Here is a 2,018-nt window from a genome sequence, read left to right as displayed (position 1 = left end):
AACAGGCTGACTGAGGTTTGAAATAAAAACTAAACGGGTCGGACAGAACATGAACGCAGCAAAAGTATCCATGAGTCAGTTCCACCAGCTTCAGTCACAAAACTGATGGAGAACTTTGTGTTCTAATGAAGACTCGTGGTTCAAGCAGTGATCCAGTGACTGGGAACTGATGGGTAGTTCTGAGCTTGGATGGGAATGGATCAGGTCAAGACTGAAAGTGCATCCAGTGTAACAGGCTAATAGGAAACACAGACTGACATTGTTCTAGTGCCACCTGGCTGGACCAGGTCCAGCTAAGCCCACCTCAGTTGGGTCGGATTGCAGCGTAGTTCTTAGTGACCCCAGAAAACCTGATGAGTTTAACTTCTGGTTCTATGGTCTTGAAGTCCTGCCACAAGTACTCTGGTGACAGAACCTTACTGGGCTTGTTGATCCACATGTACCTGCACACAGAAACAGGAAATTCAATTCAAATTTCTGGGCGTGACAGTGACAGAGAACCTGACCTGGGGTACTAAAAGCAGCGTCTTTTCTTTCTGAGGAAACTGAAATGGGCCAAAATTCCTTAGCAGCTTATGATCAACTTCTATAACTGTGCTATTGGAAGTGTATTAACCTATGGATCCCTGTGTGGTTCTCCAGCTGCACTAAGGTGGACCAGCAGGCTCTCCAGTTGGGAAGATCATCAGAATCACTCTCCCGGAGATCAGAACTATCTATACAACCCATTGTCTGAGACGAGTCAACAACATCCTGCAGGACAGGGACCTATTCCATCTGCTACCCTCAGGAAGAAGGTACCAGTCTACAGGTGCCAGGACCACCAGAATGGCTCACAGTGTGTACCCACAGGCTGTGAGACTGTTAAATGAACAGCATCTCTATGAGACCCCACCCATTATCCTTACATCTCAAATCTCATCATGGCAATAACTGAGAAATGCATATTGCATTGCTGCAGCAACTACTACCCCTTCAACATCTGACTGTTTACAGTTTTCCTTTACTCTATCCTGTCCTTAGATGCTGTATTATTATTTGTGTTTACATGGATCATCAGAACCTTACAAAGTTATTTTGCTCCATGTGCCAATGTATTAATGTGTAGGTGTATGACACTCCATCAAAATGTTGTTGCTATTCATAACTTATTATTATGACAATGACTATCAAGTAAAGTAAGTAAGTAAATCAACACAACACAAACACGCCTCATCACCTGTGCTCTAACCAGTACCTGTTCAGGTGACTCTCCTCCTGCCAGGCGGCTTCAATGCCATCCTTGGCATCATCCTCAAAGTTCTTGCGGCAGGTTTTGGCGAGCTGGTGGACTTCCTGCACAAGTCCTCCGAACGCACCCCCGCAGTAGTAGAAGTCTCCATCACCATGAGCTATGAAGGCTCTGGAACTGGACCGCCGCTCATATGGGAAAATGCTGCGGTCATTCTTGTAGTAACCTAAAAAAGATGGAGAAATCACAGCTGAAGCTCACCTGGACAGGTAGAAACCTGGTTGAACATGTGTCGCTGCTGCAGGGCCACAAGATCCCAAACAGGGAAATCTTTAGTTTTTACATCCCAAAAAGTTTTTCAGAACCTTTTAAAACAGAATTTGCACACACAAAAAAACCAAACAAACAACCAGTTATCTGTGTGGAAATGGTCAGTGGCGGAGGATTAAATGGTCTGAGTGATGACAGCAAAGCAAAGGGTCAACAGTTGAACATTTAGAGTGAAGGGTCAGCGGTTGAAAGTTTATTGTGAAGGGTCACTAATTGAACATTCGGAGCGAAGGGTCAACAGTGGAATTCTTGAAGCAAACAATCTAACATTTAATGTTATATCATTGTTGTTTTTCTTGTAAATTGTTCAAGAGACACGGTTAAGCTGTGCGTGCTTGTACCGGCAGATTGTTTTTTTTTTTTGGGGGGGGGGGGGGGGGGGGGGGGGGGGGGTGGCCCCACGAGGGCGCCGCCAAGGCAGGGGGGGGGAAGACGAAAACCGAGGCTGGGTCGCTGT

The 2,018-nt window shown here is 45.8% G+C and overlaps 1 protein-coding gene across 1 annotated transcript in view; it reads right to left on the bottom strand.

Moving 5' to 3' along the window:
* The window catches only part of LOC119421205 (globoside alpha-1,3-N-acetylgalactosaminyltransferase 1), an 18,169-nt gene continuing 16,151 nt past the window's right edge, over window positions 1–2,018 (bottom strand). The window contains exons 9-10 of the mRNA XM_037688585.1: window positions 1,238–1,457; window positions 1–443 (exon numbers count right to left, since the gene is read on the bottom strand). Coding sequence (XP_037544513.1) covers window positions 305–443; window positions 1,238–1,457 — 359 coding nt within the window. The 3' untranslated portion in view covers window positions 1–304. The remainder of the gene's footprint in view (window positions 444–1,237; window positions 1,458–2,018) is intronic.

The sequence above is a fragment of the Nematolebias whitei genome, chromosome 15, assembly GCF_014905685.2.
Source record: "Nematolebias whitei isolate Nwh7 chromosome 15, NemWhi1, whole genome shotgun sequence".
NCBI classification, from domain to species: domain Eukaryota; kingdom Metazoa; phylum Chordata; class Actinopteri; order Cyprinodontiformes; family Rivulidae; genus Nematolebias; species Nematolebias whitei.
Note: the sequence above shows the minus strand (reverse complement) of the source record. Positions and strands in the feature narration are given on the sequence as shown.